Source organism: Cynocephalus volans, chromosome 4 (assembly GCF_027409185.1).
Source record: "Cynocephalus volans isolate mCynVol1 chromosome 4, mCynVol1.pri, whole genome shotgun sequence".
In the NCBI taxonomy this organism is placed as follows: Eukaryota; Metazoa; Chordata; class Mammalia; order Dermoptera; family Cynocephalidae; genus Cynocephalus; species Cynocephalus volans.
Window position 1 is genome coordinate 142,181,796 of NC_084463.1, and position 19,273 is coordinate 142,201,068.

The 19,273-nt window shown below is 35.8% G+C and overlaps 1 protein-coding gene across 4 annotated transcripts in view; it reads left to right on the forward strand.

Annotated features, from left to right (window-relative positions):
- Positions 1-19,273, forward strand: part of TTC17 (tetratricopeptide repeat domain 17) — a 131,622-nt gene that overhangs the window by 29,013 nt on the left and 83,336 nt on the right. For all 4 annotated transcript variants that reach the window (XM_063092905.1, XM_063092907.1, XM_063092909.1 and 1 more), the window contains exons 4-15: positions 660-771; positions 994-1,125; positions 5,079-5,188; positions 5,903-6,047; positions 6,468-6,607; positions 8,120-8,280; positions 8,933-9,045; positions 11,205-11,351; positions 12,955-13,070; positions 13,227-13,392; positions 14,937-15,014; positions 15,141-15,365. In XM_063092905.1, coding sequence (XP_062948975.1) covers positions 660-771; positions 994-1,125; positions 5,079-5,188; positions 5,903-6,047; positions 6,468-6,607; positions 8,120-8,280; positions 8,933-9,045; positions 11,205-11,351; positions 12,955-13,070; positions 13,227-13,392; positions 14,937-15,014; positions 15,141-15,365 — 1,645 coding nt within the window. The remainder of the gene's footprint in view (positions 1-659; positions 772-993; positions 1,126-5,078; positions 5,189-5,902; positions 6,048-6,467; positions 6,608-8,119; positions 8,281-8,932; positions 9,046-11,204; positions 11,352-12,954; positions 13,071-13,226; positions 13,393-14,936; positions 15,015-15,140; positions 15,366-19,273) is intronic.

Sequence of the window (19,273 nt, forward strand, 5' to 3'; positions counted from 1 at the left end):
TCATTGAAATGTGAAAATTCAAAATACATACTACGTGTAGAATTCAAAATACATACTGTGTGTAGAATTCTCACAAATCTATTAAAAATATTTAACATCACAATAGAAAATTGAACAATTTGTAGTAAAAAAATACAAATGGCCAATAAACATGTAGAAAAAATATTTCCCAAAAGTGACCAAAGTACAAATTAAAACATTAAGATAGTTTTCATTTATCAAATAGAAAATATTAAAAAATCAATAACTAGTAAAAATGTAGAGGGCTGTCAGTGGAAGTGTAAATTGGTTAAACATTTCTAGAAAAAATTCAGCACTGTTATATTAGTTTTAAAAAGTCCACAATCTTAACATTCTGTGACCCCCTTAATTTGAACTCCTGAAATATTTGACTCTACGTGGCAGCTATAAAAAGGTATGAATGTTGACTAATACTGGTTGTAAAGTTGGGATGTTATGGGAATATGGGGAAAGTATTTGGTTCTTTTTTTGGTGGCTGGCTGGTAAGGGGATCCGATCCCATAACATTGGTGTTATAAGGCTGTGCTCTAACCAACGAGCTAACTGGCCAGCCCAAATATGGGAAAACTTTGGCATTTCTCAAAGTATTGTTTACCTCACCTTTCATTTATACATTGCTTTTTGCTTCTGGATTTTAGCCCTGAAGATTATATAGACACAGAATCTCCTGTCCCTCCAGACCCTGAGCAACCTGATTGTACTAAAATTCTAGAACTTCCATATAGTATACATGCTTTTCAGCACTTGCGAGTAAGTAGAGAACTTTAAGATTATTCTGCATTTTTCCTTTTATTTGGTCTCTTGCTTATAAAAACTATTTTTCTTCTCTCCTTCCAAACAACTATAATTTTACAAATGTCTCCTATTACTTAAATTTCTTCAAAATAAATTTTACAAGATACTGGATTACTTGTGATCTTTTATATTCTGTAATATCCTTTTACCATGTTTTTTCAATTTTCTTTTCTTCAGGGTGTACAAGAGAGAGTTAATCTTTCTGCTCCCCTATTACCTAAAGAAGATCCAGTCTTCACTTATTTATCTAAACGCTTAGGAAGAAGTATAGATGATATAGGTCACCTCATTCACGAAGGCCTACAGAAGGTAAGTCATCAGTGACTTAAAGAGCCAGGAGGCTATGTGTAAACAGAAGATATTTTTCTCTCAGAAAATACCTGCCTAGCTGATTTTTGTCCAGAGGATGATTTAAAATAATGATAATCTTGATATAAACTGTAGTTTGACACTAGGGAGAAACATGGATAGACTAGTATTCTTTACCAGGAAGAGATGCTGAAAACTTTTATTTAAACTAATTTATGAAAAAAAAAAAAACTGTAATATAAGCAACAGGGCTTATAGGCCTGATTATATATACATTGAGTGTGGAAGAAAATTTAATGTTCTGGTGTCTGATATATCGATACACAATACATAGATTATCATTGTTCTGTGAACCAGAAAAAAAATCACCACCAGCAATAAAATCTGTAATTTTCTTTTAAGGGAACATCTACTTTAAAAAAAATGAAATAGGGAATTATATAATAGGAACCAAGAATTTAAAGGTATCATAACATGTGGGAATTTAGAAAACGGTTTTTGCTCTTGTCTATGCCCAAGTATCATAAAATGCAGGTTAGTTTCTAAGCAGTATTAATTATAGTGGTATTAAATAAAATGTATAATTGTAGCATTTATATATAGTTTATTCAAATATGTAGCTCTGTATATTGAGGGAGGAGTTTTCAGATAAAAGTAAGAAAATAGTTTGACTTTCATATGCATTATATGATTATTTTTGTAGCTAAGTTACCATCTTCATCTTGTTTTTCTGAAGGTAATGTAAAACATTTGCATTCCCAGAACTTCATGAGTAATAAGGGAAAACTGGCCCAGGATTTTACAATATCCTTCAGAGGATGGTTAGTTGAGAGTAGACCATAGTGGTAAGTGTTCTAAAGAAAATTAAAACAGAGGGTAACTGGGTGGCTGCTTTAGATTGAGCAGTGGGGTTATCCTCTCTGGAAAGGTGAAATTTAAGCTGATATCTCAATAACAAGAAGGAACCAAAATTCAAAGATCAAGGAAGAGCATTCTTGGTCAAGTCAAAGGCTCTGAGGCCTGAAGGAGCTCGGGTGGTGCATTAGTCTGCTCCCATAACAAAATACCACTCTGGACTGTTTCTGCTGACACTTATGACACCAAATGCATAGATTTTTATCTTCACACCAACCAATTCTCCAACACTCCAGACACCAGCTGTGTGTCCTACAATTCAATTCAGTTCTGACACTGTCTGGAGTGAGCACAGTCTCTGCAGCTTAAGGACTCAGTCCCACAAGATTGCCCCTACTTTAGATGCCAGTTATAAGTCAGGGCCACCAACCAGCTATAAAGTCAGAGAGTTCACACCCCCCTCCTCAGGTTTGATAATTTGTTAGAACAGCTTACAGAACTCAGGAAAGCACTTTACTTACTATTATAGTTTTATTATAAAGGATAGAATTCAGGAATAGCCAAATGGAAGAGATACAAGGTATGGGGGAGGGGTGCACAGGACTTTCCATCCTCTCCAGGTGCGCCACCCTTCCAGCACCTCAATGTGTTCACCAACCTGGAAGCTCTCCAGACTTCATCAGTTAGGTGTTTTTGTGGAGGTTTTACTATGTAGGCATGATTGATTAAGTCTTTGGCCATTGATCCAGCTCCTCTCCCTTCCCTGGAGGTTGGGGTGGGGGACATGGCGGGGCTGGAAGTTTCAACCCTCTAATCATGGCTTGGTTTTTCTTTTTTCTTTTTTCTTTTTCTTTTTTTTTTTTTTTTTTTAAAGATGACCAGTAAGGGGATCTCAACCCTTGGCTTGATGTTGTCAGCACCATGCTCAGCCAGTGAGCAAACCAGCCATCCCTATATAGGATCCAAACCCGTGGCCTTGGTGTTATCAGCACTGCACTCTCCCAAGTGAGCCACGGGCCAGCCCAGGGCTTGGTTTTTCTGAGACCAGCACCTGTCCTGAAGCCATCTGGGGGCCTGAAGCCACCAGCCATCTCGTTAGCATACAAAAGACACTCATAACTCCCTGATTCCACTGGTTGTAGGAGCTGCGCGTCAGGAATTGGGGACAAAGACCAAATATGTATTTATCCATACCACAGACTGGGTGGCTTAAACAACAGAAATTTATTTCTCACAGTTCTGAAGACTGGAAAGTTCAAGATCAAGGCAATTTGGTTCTTGGTGAAAGCTGTCTTCCTGGTTTACAGATGGCCATCCTCACATGGCCTCTTCTGTATGCATGTATGAAGAGAAAGGGAGCTCTCTCTTGTCTCTTCCTTTTCTTATGAGGGCGCCAGCCCTATCAAATTTGGGCCCCACCCTTATGACCTCATTTAGGCTTTATAGAGCTCTCCCTATAGAGCGGCAACATATGAATTTTGGGAGGACACAAACATCATGCACCTTTTTTGAAGATAGAATACTTAAAGATGAATAATGCAGAACTGTACTTACTATTTTAGTCTTAAAAATAACTATTTTTAACTATAGTTAAACTAACTATATTTAAATAATTATTTTTAAAATAAAATAATTGGTTCTTGTGAAAGACTCAGATTTTTTAAAAATCTATAAAAGAGAAAGTAAAAATTATAATTTTAAAACAGATTTGTGATATATTCTTTGGATTTTTATTTTTATACACCTTTATAGTTAAAACTTATTACTGTAGGATACATTTTTAATAGTGGAATTGTGAGGGGGTCAAAGGGTAATCACATTTTTAAAGCTTTTTAAATACATGTTGTCAAATTGTTCCCCAGAAGTGCTATAGTAATTTAATGGTTTTCTACAGTTATCAACTGTAGAAAATACAGGTAATATACAGTGTAGCCAACTTAATAATTGAGTATTGGTATTCTTTTTAATCTTCGCCAATTTGTATCTTTTTTTGAATTGTCTGTTCATGTTTTGGTCCATTTTTTCTGGCTTTTTGTCTTTATGTTTAGATTTTTTTATGAAAAAAATATCTCTGTGTCTGTGGATACAGAACCCACAGATTCAGAGGACTGAGTGTACTATGCCGTTTTATGTAAGGGACTTGAGCATCCTTGGATTACTGGTATCCACCAGGCAGGAGGGGGAGATGTCCTGGACCCAATCCCCTGAGAATACCAAGGGACGGCATATATTAATGATATTATTAAACTTCGGTTGTCATAAATATTGCACATATTTTCCCTAGTTTTTCTTAAACTTTATGATTTTTTTTCTCTAGCAGAAATTTGAAATTTTCTTTACTTGGGTTTAAACTTACTTACATTGGGTTTTAGAGATGGTCCAGTTTAGTGTTTTGACTTTATATGGTTGAAATTCAGTATATGGTAGAGGACAAAAAAATCCCAGCAACAAAAAAAGAGCAAGCCTATCTGAACTTGTATTTAACTTGACTAAATAATACAGTTAATTGCTATATACTAAAGATTAGTTTTTAACAGCTTGAGGATTTGAATTAGATTCTAAACACACATGAGAAGATGATAGATAAAAATTCATCTTTCATAAAAGTATGAGCCTATTGTTTATTTGTTAGTATCTTCACTCAGATATTACATAAATAGAAAAATACTTTTATATTTTTAAAATAATTTTAAAATTATTAAATGTTCATTTCAGAAATTTCATATTAGAAAAATTGGCATTTCTAAGTAGGTTAGATCTTAACTTCTAAAGTCCTGAAATAGGTCCTGATAAGTTTTTGCCACTTAGGTTTTTCAGCTTTATTTCCCACTTGGAATAACAGCTTGGAGTTGGATAATCACTATATGAAGATCACTCCTCAATGCAGTCGCTCAGCTTATGATTAGGAGGCTCTATAGACAGGTGTAGTTCATTTGTGCTGTGTCCTCTGCTTTATCATTACTATAACTAGTCTTGCTCTTCTTCATCTTGAATTTCAGAAGAGCCAAGTATTAAAGTGCTTATTTTGAACATTCTAAGTTAAAAAAAAAAGTGTGTTGAGTTCTGTTTGATTGTCATTTTATTTTTTTAATCTCTAGAACTCTTCCTCATGGGTGCTGTATAACATGGCTTCATTTTACTGGAGAATAAAGAACGAGCCATATCAAGTTGTGGAATGTGCCATGCGCGCACTTCACTTCTCTTCCAGGTAAGAGTCCTCTTCTTCTAGACCTCCTGATTTTCCACATAACTCAAGACTGTTAAGGAAACAATACATAGGGCTGCCTGGTTAGCTCAGTTGGTTACAGCATGGTGCTGCTAATACCGGCATTCAGGGTTTGATTCCTGTACCAGCCAGCTGCCAAAAAAAAAGAAAAAAGAAAAAGAATCAGTACGTTGGAAAAGAGTAAGAAGTAGCATTACATTGTGCTTACGTTCTCCTCCATCCTTATTCAAAGAAATTAGCCCCATCACAAAAAAATTACAGATGTCAAAAAGTTAAAAGTGATAATTGTGTAGTATATTTTTTGTTTTCATTAAGGAAAAAATATGTAATGTAGACACCCTGTGATTCACTTGAGAGTTGAATGCAGGAACCTTCATTAGAGGAATTACCGTGAATTAAATTTAATTTTTCTTAAAGCAAATATAAGCCCTACATAAATTTTAAAATCAGAAAATGTCTTTAAGACCTTATTTTTGTGGCAAAATTTATAGCTATCAGATTAAGTAAGCACCATCAGTAATTTAAAACTGAAACATTATGATTATCTTAAATTATATTTTTCACCTATAAATACACTCAAAGTTATTCTCCTAAGCACAGTAACTTTGAATGTCCCTTTTTCTTGTCAAGTAGTTGTACATAATTGTGGAATACATGCTTCTTTTCTGACATCTAGTTATATCTCTCCTCTTTTAGGCACAATAAAGACATTGCCCTGGTCAATTTGGCAAATGTTCTACACAGAGCACACTTCTCTGCTGATGCTGCTGTCGTTGTCCACGCAGCTCTGGATGACAGTGACTTCTTCACCAGCTATTACACCTTGGGGAATATATATGCAGTAAATACAACTTTTTGTTTCATGAGCAAAGCCAGTTGCTATTTTCTTTCTTTATTTTTCCCTTTCTCTTTTGGTCTGAGCAATGGAAATGGAGAAATTGGGAGTGGGGTGGGGAGGGGGCCTCAACACAGTAATGTATCATAATTATTCTAGCCTCTTGACAAAAAAGAAAAATAATTAAATTGGAATATTAAACTTCTGCCAGGTACACCTCTTAAGGATAGCGGTACTTTCCAACTAAACCATTTTGTAGTATACCTTCATATTGTGGGGATTTGGCCACTGATTTAAATAATATTCACCATAGAGTGAGAAGTAAGTGTGATCTCATAAGTCCTTTAGGGGGTTTATATAGATACAGCCAGGCTATGTCTAATGTTTTTTCCCCATATGTGTGTGTGTGTGTGTTTGTCTTTTCAGATGCTTGGCGAGTATAACCACTCAGTGCTCTGTTATGACCATGCTTTGCAGGCCAAACCTGGTTTTGAGCAAGCTATAAAGAGGAAGCATGCTGTCCTATGTCAGCAAAAACTCGAGCAGAAGTTGGAGGCTCAACATAGGTAATGGGGAGAGAAAAATTTCACTGAAGCACTGGTACCATAGAACCTTAGATTAGATCTGTATAGGGTGATTATCAGTGTTAATTTGGTCATTAGAATTAAGAAAGAATAAACTTTCATTACTACTTAGTCCTGTTCCTTTTCTCCGAATCCAGGTAGTCTAGCACAAAGCAGTTGTTGCATAGAGGAATGTCTTTGATAGAACGGATTTCAGGAACTAGAGAATGTAGTCAGTAAAAGCTATCATTTATATATTTACAATTTTGGCCATTGATTACGTGTATGTAGTCAGTGGGGGTGGGCAGGGTGTGGAGAGTTGCTGCAGGATATTTAGTTATTTTGTTGATTATGTTTTTACTTCCTTATCATATACTGTGTCAGTAAAATCACTTGTACATGAAATATTTGATCTCTCTCCCCTTTGTCTCCTAGAGTTGGACTGTTGTTTTGTTAGTTAAGTGACATTGAGAGACATTATTTTGCCCACATTTTAATAAGATTTGTGTGTTAGGTTGTACAGTAGTGGAATTTCATTGTAATTGGTCCTTGCAGAATACTTAATAAACTGTAAGTTTGATTCTACAAATAATAGGGCCAGTTAAGAAATTTTACATAACTCAGAAGTGAATTGTTCATATTTCATAGAATTAGCCTTAATATTTTGAATCTACTTGGTGATTAGAGAATTAAATGGAGATTTAGACCTCATTAAACTTCTGTATTTGCTTATTTTTCAATCTGTTTAAAGCATAATGCAGTGAAAAGGAAAGAGTGACAGCTTACTTGTTTATAACTGGCTTCTTTTATACCTAATCGGAACTTGCCCTGGATGAGCTTCTTCCAATATTATGCTCTTACAGTTCAAACTGGCTCTCTCTTACACAATCTATGTAGCTCCTAAAATCTCCATTTGTTGCAGTGTAATAGGTAATAAGGTTTTTGTGACTAAGTGTATCAGGCAGCTTATTTATTGAAATCAAGTGGTAGAGAATATTCTTTTCTAAGCAAAGGTTTTGCGTTCTTTTCCCAAAGTCTGTAAACCAAGGAGCTAGAGTATAAAAGCAAAGTACTATGGCCTTCTCTTAACCTGTCTTTAGGCAGAATCAAAGGAAAAAGTGAAGAGAAGGGAAGGATACTAGGAAGGCTTTGAATGTTGGTGGAACTAATGCAAATTTTGTGGAGGGAAGTAGAGTTGTTAAATATGTAAAAATTTATAATATGTTGTGATGTATTTTTTATGGCACCTGAAAAGCCCAACATACCAGTCCATGTCAAGATAGTTAAATTTAAGGGAAGAATTTTGCGTTCATCTTTTTGCCTCCAAGTTTTAATAAAAGAATAGTATTTACCTAGTCCTCTTATTCTGGAACTTGAGGTACAGAGTTGTGTGTTAAATAAAAGGAAAGAAAATAACAATTATTGCTGAGAACCAAAAAATTTGTGCACTTGAGTGGGTTTTAAAAATTCACAATATTAAAGCTCTAACTTTTCTTGGTGTTAAAAAATCCTAAGATCCCTCCAGCGAACACTGAATGAGTTAAAAGAGTATCAAAAGCAGCATGATCACTACCTGAGACAGCAGGAGATCCTAGAAAAACACAAGCTGATTCAGGAGGAGCAAATTTTAAGAAATATCATCCATGAGACTCAGATGGCAAAAGAGGCACAATTAGGTAAGTAGTGACTTCAAGTAACTTGAAGACATGTTAGGAAATCCACTTCTAGCATGCTTTACTTTTATAACTTTCATGTAGCCTTAAAGCAGTAGAAAGTTGTCTTGATGACTTTCCTAGAGCTTAAAATCAAGATTCATCACAGTGGGTGTACTAGGAGGCCTAGGAAGCTGGTTTGTCCCCCTTGCTTTTTCTTTTAATTTACATTTTGAAATAAAAACCAGGTCTTTTAGATTCTAAGAGTCTTAACAGTTATTTGCCGTCTGTGCCCTACATCAGTTTTTCTACTTTAATATGCATATCAGTCTCCTGGAGATCTTGTTAAAATGAGGATCCTGATTCAGTAGCTCTGAGGTGGAGCCTGAAATTCTGCCTTCCTAACAAGCTCCCAGTTGATGCCTTTTACTGCTGATCTAAAAACTGCACTGTGGGTAACAAGGCCTTACAGCAAGTGAACACAAGCCAGACATCTCCTAGAAACAACACATCCAAACTATGGCTGACACTGGCAATAAGGCTAATACTCTTTTCTTATTGCTCCCTTAAAAAAAAATACTCTTTTAGAAGTAAGATTGTACAGTACAGTCTCAGACGGAAATGTAACTTTCTCCTTCCTTCCTTGTCGTTCATGTAACTTCCTTTCTCATTCCAGGAAATCATCAGATATGCCGTCTGGTCAATCAGCAGCATAGTTTACATTGCCAGTGGGACCAGCCTGTTCGCTACCATCGTGGAGATATCTTTGAAAACGTGGACTATGTTCAGGTCATTTTCTTGGTCTTTTCTAGCTAAACTTTTGTACATATGAGAATAATATCAAGTTTTTTCCACCTAGATTTCTTGTATATTTGACCCCTAAAATTTGTGACTGTCATTTAGATCCTTAAGATTTTGAGTATCTGTTATGTTTATGAAGTAAAATTTTGTTGGGAATACTCACTTACTCCATGGTTGACATTCTGTTTCCCAAAGTGTATCTGATTATTTTCTCCTTTACCATGGGAGCTAGAATTGAGCTTTTGTTACTGTTTAACTCAAAGCTTTCATCTCCCCTCTTAACCTATTATGGACCTATTTCAAATTTGAGAGAGAGCAGTCATGCTATCTCTTTCCTGAAGTCATCAGTCCAGTTAGGTTGCCTAAACCAAAAACACCAACAAATTGATCATTATCAACAGAAAATGTTTATTAAGCACCATTGCTAGGTGTGTTTTTTCTCTCATATGCTTTCTGTCTCTGTACACACACACACAAATGCACACACGTATGATGGCACTTCAAAAAGTTCGTGGAAAGATTGGTATTATCTTGTAATTCTGTTTTTCTATGAACTGTTTAAAGTACCATCGTACACACAACACACACACACACACACACACACACACACACACACACTCCATTCTAGCTTATCTAGTGGGAAGAATAATACATAAATATAATAATACCAAGTAGTATGTAACTGCTGTGAATAAGTGATATAGGCAGTAAGCACAACCGGAATTCTAGGTACTATAAAAAAGGATATTGGAAATAAAACAGCATTTGTCCTAAACTAGAGAAGACCCATTATGTCCCTAGTCATACACATAGAAATTTCCAGAGATGAGCTGTTAAAATAATTAAGAGATTAGGAGAGGACAAACCACAAAAAATTAGAACCCTTTAATCTGGAAAAACCCAGACTACACTGGGAAGGACTAAGAAGCAAAAATTAAGAGGCCAGTTAGGAGGGGGAAATAGTAATATGGACCAAAAGCTTCCTATGATTTTTGTAAACTGGTCCTAGCAATAGCTCATGTTTGGTTTTCAAAAGAAGGAAAAAAGGAAGACCAGATTCACATCCTCTGGGATTGTAGCTCCCTGTCTTAAATTAAAACATTTTAAGGGAAAAGAAGGGAATGTTTAGATATGAAGTAGGATTGAAACCCAGTGTAACTTCTGGACATCTTCATGGTCTTAAGACAGACCATTTGGAGGACTGCCTGCACCATTTTAGCCTCCAATGTTCTATATTCATAAAATTATATCACCACTATATAGTGAAAGAATCTATCTGTTCATAAAGGCTTAGAGCTACAAATCCATTATATTCATTCCTTTTTCTCATGTCTTTCCTACGCTATCCCATCACCCATCCCATTCTCCTTATCTAGCAAGATGTCAGAAATACACAAGATGGGGCCGAGCCCGTGGCTCACTCGGGAGAGTGTGGCGCTGGGAGCGCCGAGGCCGCGGGTTCGGATCCCATATAGGGATGGCCGGTTTGCTCACTGGGTGAGCGTGGTGCTGACAACACCAAGTCAAGGGTTAAGATCCCCTTACCGGTCATCTTTTAAAAAAAAAAAAAAAAAAAAAAAAGAAATACACAAGAACTGTGGTATCTTGTGAGTATATCATTCTTCTACCCTGATTTGGAAGAAAGCTATGTATGTTTCCATTCTTTTATTTCCTAGTTTTCCCTTTTACTTCTGAAACTTTTATTTGGAACTGATTACATAATAGTCTAAAATCTTTAAATGGTAGCTATTTTAAACTTTAAGAACACTTTCTTAAGTTCCCTTGTTTCTACACAGAGCACACTGATTTTATAGAGTAGTGATCCTGTAATATCTAAATTAGTCGGTCATTAAACCTAAAAGAAACTAAATCATAAAAAGGAAGTAAAGGACAGGAAGACAATCCATGCCATTTTTCTTATACTTTAATGGCAAAGTTGATTGAAAGTTGACAACTGCGCATTATCCATGAGAGAACACTGTTGGTGTGGTTCTTAAAATTAAAAGATCTGATTGCTTTATTACTGACCTACTTTCTGATGTCCTACTAATTTTGAGTTTTCACTAGTCTTTCAGGATTGGGTTAAATCTTAGTCATAACTCCTCTCCCACTTCCAATTTGATTGAACTTTTTTTTTTATTTTCTAGTTTGGTGAGGATTCATCAACCTCCAGTATGATGTCTGTGAACTTTGATGTTCAGGCAAATCAGAGTGATATCAGTGATTCAGTCAAGTCTTCTCCTGTAGCCCATTCCATTCTCTGGATCTGGGGCAGGGACTCTGATGCATATAGGGTAAGTTAATAGAAGATGATGAACCAGTTTTCTCAAATAGACAAGATCTCTTAAAGCAATGGCCATCACCCTCACTAATTAATATGACCCCTGTCACACTGTTCACCTTAGTTCAGCAAATATGTGTTAAACTTCTGTTAAATGAAAAGCATCCTGCTAGGTAGTGGATGAGTAAGACACAGACTCTGTCTTGAGTTCTCCCCAATCAAGTGGAGCAGATAGACACCCTGATTTGAATTCAAAGCTTTGCATTCTGAGTATAATTACCAACCTTAACAAGTTTCTTTCCTTGGCCTAAGTGTATCCTTGTACTAGGAATCTTCTAAAAGTTTTGGAAAGATTCATATTATTTTTTAATTCTATTTTTCCAATATAGAAACTCTTCAAAGCATTCTTCTATATACTTCACTTATTTAATCAGCATTCTTTTCTTGAGCTCCCAACTGTGTACCAGGCTGGTACCAGGATCTAGAAACTAAGCTTCTTACTCTCCTGGAGCTTATGTTCTAGTGGAAGATACAGCCAATAAACATGTTAATAAATATCCATTTCTAGACTAGGTAAGAAGTAATTGTATGTTAGCTGATGGAGATACCAAGGTGTGAAGACAGAGACCATATATATTTTATTCACCATCAACTTTTTGGAATTTAATTGAGTGTTTATTCTAACAGTTAATATACCCACTGTATTATATGTAATATAAATTCCCCCCAGAGTTTAATAACTTTAGCATAGAAGTTTAGTAAGCCTCTGGTATGTGTTCATTGTTTAGTAAAATGAACATTTTACAAATTAAAAACGATTGTTAAGGGCCAGCCGGTGGCTCAGTTGGGAGAGTGTGATGCTGATAACACCAAGGCCACGGGTTCGGATCCCTATATAGGGATGGCCAGTTAGCTCACTTGAGGGGGTGTGGTGCCGACAACACCAAGTCAAGGGTTAAGATCCCCTTACCGGTCATCTTTTAAAAAAAAAAAATTGTTAAACTTTGCCATTGGCAAAGAAAAGGTCTTAGTTCAGGGAAAAATAGTTTTCTATGCCAGTTTTATAAGATTATATATGCTTTCAAGTACAAGTCACAACTGCACCTCAAATTGACTTAAACAAAAAGAAAATTTGCCTGTTAATTATGGTGGGTCCAGATATAGGATAAACTTCAAGTTTGGTTGATTCAGTGACCCATTCTGCCATTCACAGTATTGGTTTTATCTGAAAGTTTGTTTTCCTCATGATCATAAGGTGACAGCCAGTAACAACTGGAATAACATGCTCTTTTGTTCATATGTAGAATTAGAGACTAAGACTTGCTTTTCTTTCCCAAAAACCCCAAGCAAGCCTCTCCTATGTCTCATTGGCGCATCTGCCTTAGGCCTGCCGGACCCCAAATCAGTCTGTGGTAAAGTAGCTGGAATCACTGATTTAGACTAATAGTCTGCAGTAGAAGGAATATTATGGAATCTACCACAATGTCTACATTTGTCTTAAAATACTACATTTTTGTTTAAGAATCCTAGTATATTTATATTCTTTTAAAAGTTCATTTAGCATGTTGAAATATTGAATTCAGAGAAATTTATGAGAAACCTTGTTTCTTTATTAGGACAAACAGCATATTCTGTGGCCCAGAAGAGCAGATTGTGCAGAAAGCTACCCTGGCGTTCCTGCTGGTGGGGACTTGCCAACTTATTTTCTGCCTCCGGAAAACAAAGGACTCAGGCAAGTGCTGATGGATTTGGCAAAGCACCTGATTCTGCATGATTGTCATCTGGCAGTTCTTTGAAAGCACCAGCCTTGGACTTGAAAGGTTAAGTCTTTATCTTGAAGTCACCCAAACTTTGAAAATATGAATCTTGTTCCTTTTTCTTGTGCCAGGATCCACGAGCTCAACAGTGATGATTATTCTTCAGAAGAAGAGGCCCAAACCCCTGACTGTTCCATAACTGACTTCAGAAAAAGCCACACACTGTCCTACTTAGTCAAAGAATTAGAGGTCCGCATGGATCTGAAAGCCAAAATGCCAGATGACCATGCACGAAAAGTAAGGCTCATTTAGGCTGGTATTTATTGCCGTCCATTCTGGGTGACTTCAGAAGCCTCTTAGATGGAACAAAAATTTGATAGGAGGCAGTTGTTGAGCTTTAAGTTTATAAAACTGAAGGATAGAGTTTAAAGAATTGTTAAAATGATTGAGAAGTCATGCTATTGAAGGAGTGCCAGGAAAATGTTTCTCAGGGCTGCTATTTACATAGACCACCTAAGTACTATTCCTCTAACTCAGGGGGCTACAAAGATAAATAACACAGAACTTTCTGTTTACCTAATGAAGTCGGCCTAATGGAGGCCACTCTGACCACTTCCGTTAGCTTTGCATCCTCCAATCCTTCAGAATTTTGTACAAATTGGAAGCTTGAAGATTTTCTTTTCCTGGCCTTATCAACCCTGCTTTGGCCTTATATGCATTCCTTAGGGATTTGTGTTAATTTGGTGACTACTTTGCAAACATTATGAATAAGTGCTGTTCTGCTGTTTTCTTTAATTTCTATTAGTTATGTGTAACTAGGAATGTTTTATTACTGAATGTAGATTAGTACATTTAATCCTTGAACAATGCAGGGGTTAGGGATTTGACTTCCCCAACCTCTGCGTAGTAGAAAATCCAGGGATAACTTTTGACTCTAAAAACTTAATAGCCTACTATTAACCGGAAGCCTTGCCAATAACATAAGAGTTAATTAACATGTATTTTGTATGTTATATGTATTATATGCTGTATTCTTAAAACTAAGCTAGAGAAAGCTCATAGTGAAGTGAATATCTTTATAGTACTGTAGTGTATTTATTGATACCGTTAAGTTTTGTTTTGTTTTTTAATTTGCTTATAAGTGAACCCATGCAATTGAAAGCCATATTGTTCGAGGTCAACTTTATATTAGATACCATTCTATAGATACAAATTAAAAAATTACCTTTTTACAGAGAAAACAGACCATCACAATCACCTTTTTCTTAAAACTTAATTTCAAAACTGTAAGTGGTTACTACTTTCACTCAGCAAACATTTATGAGGCAAAAAACATGCGTGAAACACTGTTTTGGGTGCTAGCAATAAAAGGTAAAGAGACCATGATTCTTGCCTTTGAATTGCTGACAGTTATATATAAGTGCTGCAAGAACATAAAGTAGATTAATTGGGGATCTGGTGTTTTCCAGCTAGGGAAGATAGCAGATTTTTATTGCATCAGGTATTGCATACTTTTGTCTTCTGAGTAATTTCTCATTGGGTTCTACACACTTAGGTTGACTTAAACAGAGTATAGTAGATTACCTTAATGTGTGTATGTGGGGGGGGTGTGAATATAATGTCTTTGACTGTTTTTAGTTAAAAGAAACTAGTACATACATGTGAGCAGATTCACACCTATTGATATGTTGACAACCTTATGTTGTATATATGATTATAAATATCTGTTCAAATTAGCTGTTCCTGAGGAGCTCAAGGAAAGACTGCCATCTATAGAAATTTTTTTCAAATGTCTTTTCTGTTATTTTCAATTGAGTCAGTCTTCATTTTGATGTTTTCAGATTTTGCTTTCCCGTATTAATAACTATACAATCCCAGAAGAAGAAATTGGGTCTTTCTTATTTCATGCTATTAATAAGGTGAGTCATTTCCTTTGGACATCTGAAACTTAAATACTTAGTAAAAGTTAAAATGTACTTGTTAAAAATCCAATTCAGAACAAATACTGTATTCCTTTACTAACTGAAGTATTTTGGGTTTTTCAGCCAAATGCTCCTGTCTGGCTCATACTCAATGAAGCTGGACTGTACTGGAGAGCAGTAGGAAATAGCACTTTTGCTATTGCCTGTCTTCAGAGGGCTTTGAATTTAGCTCCACTTCAATACCAGGACATTCCTCTTGTCAACTTGGCCAATCTTTTGATTCACTATGGCCTTCATCTTGATGCCACTAAACTACTACTTCAAGCTTTGGCCATCAATAGCTCTGAGGTGAGGTTTTATGTTTTTTTATAGCTCCATATACAATGTAGGGTAACTCAAATTCAGAGTACAATTTGTATTTTCCTAGGGAGGGCATAAAAAAATGTCATGTTTTGTTTTTCAGAGTAGAATTTATACATTTCAAGAGAGGATATAAAAAAGATTTTGTTTTGTTTTGTTTTGATGTGTTCATTTTTTTATTTTAAATGAGTGTAATTTATAATTATACAGTTCATTGTTTTTTAGAAAACTTACACTTATATAAGAATGACATAGCTCTATAGGTATACTGCCACTTTTTTATGTCAGTCTGAAACATTTGGTTCTTATTTTATCTTACTCACATAGCATGTAAACGGCTTAATATTATACTGTTTTATAACTTTAATTTATAGATATAATTATAGCATCCAAACCAGGGTACAGTTTAAAGGTTGTTTTGATAAGAGTAAACAGGTAGATTGATATTCATGCCCTGAACCTCCCACATGCAGTCCATGGAGTTACATCACTGCTTTGTAGTTATTTACAAATAGTTTATGTAGTAGTTTATGGTTTTTAATATATCATTTTTAAAAATATTTTAACATCTCTGGAATCAGGGTGCATGTTACAATTGCTGTCATATTAGGTTTGATGAAGTACAGTTATAATAAATATATAATTAAACTAATTTTTTACCTAATGTCTAAGTGTTTATATGTTTTATATGCAAAGAAACATTTAGAAGAGGTGTGTGTGAGTGGTTTAGGTTTATTTGAGGTATGTATCCCAAAACTTTAAAAAATATATAATTTTATTTATTTATTAAATTTGTGAATTTATTTTTAATTGACACATAATGATTGCACATGTTTATGAGGTACAGTGTGGTATTTCAATACATGTGTACAATGTGTAATAATCTAATTAGGGTAATTGGCATATTCATCACCTCAAGTATCATTTCTTTGGGGTGAGAACACTCAAAATTCTCCCTTCTTGCTATTTTGAAATATTCAATATATTATTTTTAACTTTAGTCACCCTACTGTGTAATAGAACACTAGATCTTATTCTTTCTATCTAACTGTAGCTTTGTACCCGTTGAACAACTTCTCCCCAACCTCCCCTCCCCTCTACCCTTCCCACCTCTGGTAACCTCTATTATACCCTCTACTTCTATGAGATCAACTTTTTCAGGTTCCACACATGAGTGATATCATGCAGTATTTGTCTGTCCGTGCCTGACTTATTTCACTTAACATAATGACCTCCAGTTCCATCCATGTTGCTGCAAATGACAGGATTTTGTTCTTCTTTTGTGGCTGAATAGTATTCCACTGTGTAAATACACCACATTTTCTTTATCCCCTCATCTGTTGATGGTCACTTACGTTGATTCTGTATCTTGGCTATTGTGAATAGTGCTGCAGATAAGCATTCATGTGCAGCTATCTCTTCAACATACTGATTTCATTTCTTTTGGATATATACCTAGTAGTGGAATTGCTGGTTCATATGGGAGTTCTATTCTTAATTTTTTGAGAAACCTCCATACTGTTTTCCATGGTGGCTATACTAATTTACATTCCAGCCAACAATGTATAAGGGTTTCCCTTTCTCCACATCCTTCCCAACATTTGTTATTTTTTTGTCTTTTTGATAATAGCCATTCTAACTGGTGTGAGATGATGCCTCAGTGTGGTTTTGATTTGCATTTTTCTGATGATTAGTGATGTTGAGCATTTTTTTCATACACCTGTTGGCTTTGTACAAGTTTTCTTTTGAGAAAAATTGATTCAAATCTTTTGCCCATTTTTTAAATTGGATTATTTGGGGTTTTTTTGCTGTTGAGTTGTTTGGATTCCTTATATATTCTGGATATTAACACCTTGTCAGTTGCATGGTTTGCAAATATCTTCTCTTTCTGTATGTTTTCTCTTTACTCTGTTGATTGTTTCCTTTGCTGTGAGGAAGCTTGTTAGTTTGATGTAATCTCATTTGTCTATTTTTGCTTTTGTTGCTTGTGCTTTTAAGGTCTTATTCAAAGTAATCCTTGCCCAGACCAACGTCATGAAGCATTTCCCCTATGTTTTCTTCTAGTACCGAAACTAATTTTTTTTGTATAACAGCTTTATTGAGATATAACTCACATACCATAAAATTCAGTCTTTTGAAGTGTATAATGCAATGGCCTCTAGTATTGTCAGTGGGGTGTGACCATCACCACTATGTAATTTTAGAATATTTTCATCACCCCCAAAAGAAACCCCTTACCCATTAGCAGTCACTCCCTTTTACCACCTCCTCCTCAGCCTCTGGCAACCACTAGTCTACTTTGTTTCCATAGATTTGTCTATTCTGCGATTTCTTTCTTTTTTTTTTTTTAAATTTTATTTTGACGATATACATTGTGGCTGATTATTGCTCCCCATCACCAAAAACTCCCTCCCTTCTCCCTCCCCCCCCTCCCCCCCAACAATGTCCTTTCTGTTTGCTTGTCATATCAACTTCAAATAATTGTGGTTGTTATATCTTCTTCCCCCCCCCACCCGGTTTGTGTGTGTGTGTGTGTGTGTGTGTGTGAATTTATATATTAATTTTTAGCTCCCACCAATAAGTGAGAACATGTGGTATTTCTCTTTCTGTGCCTGACTTCTTTCACTTAATATAATTCTCTCAAGGTCCATCCATGTTGTTGCAAATGGCAGTATTTCATTCGTTTTTATAGCTGAGTAGTATTCCATTGTGTAGATGTACCACATTTTCCGTATCCACTCATCTGATGATGGGCATTTGGGCTGGTTCCAACTCTTGGCTATTGTAAAGAGTGCTGCGATAAACATTGGGAAACAGGTATACCTTCGACTTGATGATTTCCATTCCTCTGGGTATATTCCCAACAGTGGGATAGCTGGGTCGTATGGTAGATCTGCAATTGTTTGAGGAACCTCCATACCATTTTCCATAGAGGCTGCACCATTTTGCAGTCCCACCAACAATGTATGAGAGTTCCTTTTTCTCCGCAGCCTCGCCAGCATTTATCGTTCATAGTCTTTTGGATTTTAGCCATCCTAACTGGGGTTAGATGGTATCTCAGTGTGGTTTTGATTTGCATTTCCCAGATGCTGAGTGATGTTGAGCATTTTTTCATATGTCCTGTTGGCCATTTGGATATCTTCCTTAGAGAAATGCCTACTTAGCTCTTTTGCCCATTTTTTAATTGGGTTGCTTGTTTTCTTCTTGTACAGTTGTTTGAGTTCCTTATATATTCTGGATATTAATCCTTTGTCAGATATATATTTTGCAAATATTTTCTCCCACTCTGTTGGTTGTCTTTTAACTCTTTTAATTGTTTCTTTTGCTGTGCAGAAGCTTTTTAGTTTGATATAATCCCATTTGTTTATTTTTCCTTTGGTTGCCCGTGCTTTTGGGGTCGTATTCATGAAGTCTGTGTCCAGTCCTATTTCCTGAAGTGTTTCTCCTATGTTTTCTTTAAGAAGTTTTATTGTTTCAGGGTGTATATTTAAATCCTTAATCCATTTTGAGTTGGTTTTAGTATACAGCGAGAGGTATGGATCTAGTTTCATTCTCCTGCATATGGATATCCAGTTATCCCAGCACCATTTGCTGAAGAGGCAGTCCCTTCACCACTGAATAGGCTTGGTGCCTTTGTCAAAGATCAGCTGACAGTAAGTGTGTGGGTTGATTTCTGGATTCTCTATTCTATTCCATTGGTCAGTGTGTCTGTTTTTATGCCAGTACCATACTGTTTTGGTTATTATAGCTTTGTAGTATAGCTTAAAGTCAGGTAGTGTTATGCCTCCAGCTTTATTTTTTTTGCTCAGCATTGCTTTGGCTATGCGTGGTCTTTTATTGTTCCATATAAATGTCTGGATAGTTTTTTCCATTTCTGAGAAAAATGTCTTTGGAAT